Below are 1371 nucleotides of genomic sequence, written 5' to 3' on the forward strand. Positions count from 1 at the left end.
AGAACAACGTCTCCCAATCACCAACAATACATCAATTCAGATATTACCATTACCAGCATATTCCTTAAATACCAAATCCTGCCCATGACCATCCCCCCGACCTCACCTTCAGCAGACCGAGGTCATCCTTCTTCTCAAGGTTGCAGACCGAGAACTGGATGCTGTCGAGGTGGAGGCGCTGAGAGAGCTGGCGCTGGAAACTGGCGTGGCGCTGAGGCACGGTGGGCAGCGTCGTTTGGCGGGCGACCTAGGGGCGGGGCTCGGGTTAACTGCGCCTCATTTCCTCTTTTGCATTATTGGGTTCTTGGTGTAGATACTCGTACGAAAAATAAAATTAATGGGTGTTGTTTCCGTTAAGCGGGTGAACGCGCGTTAGTCCTTATTTTGATGGTTATTTTAAAGAGGTAAAAAGCTAGTTGATAAGATATTTCTGCACTTGCTTAAAACAGCAAAAGAACGAAAAAAACGGCTTCAGTATTTACGTAAATACATAAGTCGTATATCATTTTGATGAAACAAAATGGAATGGTTATGTAATTTCTGTAACTGCTTAAAGCTGATGAGTCTTCATTTCAAATATTACTTTTAAAAGACCAAAAAAAGTTGATTAGCGAGATTAATAGAACTGATACTTCGAACTTCAAAGGCTGTGTTTACAAAGAAGAAACAGGGATTTATGTAACTACGTAAGACAGATACGTCAAAATTTCAGAAATATTTCAGGGAAACAAGTCAGATTATATGCAACTTCTGCCTAAAAATATGTTTCTACTTAAAAACTTATTTACTTATTTCCCTAAGAACCTGTCTACTTAAGGCATCTTTCTATCGTCAGAGATAGTTTTTAAAATGAGCTGGTCATATACGGTCTAGACGAAAGAAAAGAAAACCTTAAAAAATGATCTGCATTATCCCCGCCAGCCGGGCGTCTCCAACAAACCCCTAGCTTTCTGCGGGCAACGGAAACCCAATCCAATATACCCATCAGAGCGCTAAGAACTTCCACCCTCCATTTTCTTTCTCTCTCTTGTGGAAAATCCATCTATTCCCCTCATCCCTATTTACCTCAGGAGCCACCACTTACCTTCTTGTTGTCGACGGGGAGGAGCTGTTCCTGCGAGACGGAGCGAGAGAGATCTGGGAGCGAGTGCGAGATCATGACGGCTGCCTGGCCCTCGAAGCCTCTGCCCCGGCCCCATGACACGAGGCCCGTCTCCACGTCCCTCTGGGAAGGAGGACACGGGGCGCGGGGTTAGTTCCAAGAAAGCGTGCGGCCGGAGGGGAAGGGAATGGGTGGAGTGTCACTTGCACCAAGAACTGCACTAAGAAGTAAACATGTCTAACAGTGGTGATCCTGAAGGTGAATGCACG

At 45.2% G+C, this 1371-nt stretch overlaps 1 protein-coding gene across 1 annotated transcript in view; it reads right to left on the reverse strand.

The window, feature by feature from the left end:
* The window catches only part of LOC119591778 (synaptotagmin-10-like), a 54479-nt gene that overhangs the window by 5796 nt on the left and 47312 nt on the right, over positions 1-1371 (reverse strand). The window contains exons 4-5 of the mRNA XM_037940522.1: positions 1085-1225; positions 107-247 (exon numbers count right to left, since the gene is read on the reverse strand). Of these exons, the coding sequence (XP_037796450.1) occupies positions 107-247; positions 1085-1225 (282 nt within the window). The remainder of the gene's footprint in view (positions 1-106; positions 248-1084; positions 1226-1371) is intronic.

The sequence above is a fragment of the Penaeus monodon genome, chromosome 29 (genome assembly GCF_015228065.2).
Source record: "Penaeus monodon isolate SGIC_2016 chromosome 29, NSTDA_Pmon_1, whole genome shotgun sequence".
NCBI classification, from domain to species: domain Eukaryota; kingdom Metazoa; phylum Arthropoda; class Malacostraca; order Decapoda; family Penaeidae; genus Penaeus; species Penaeus monodon.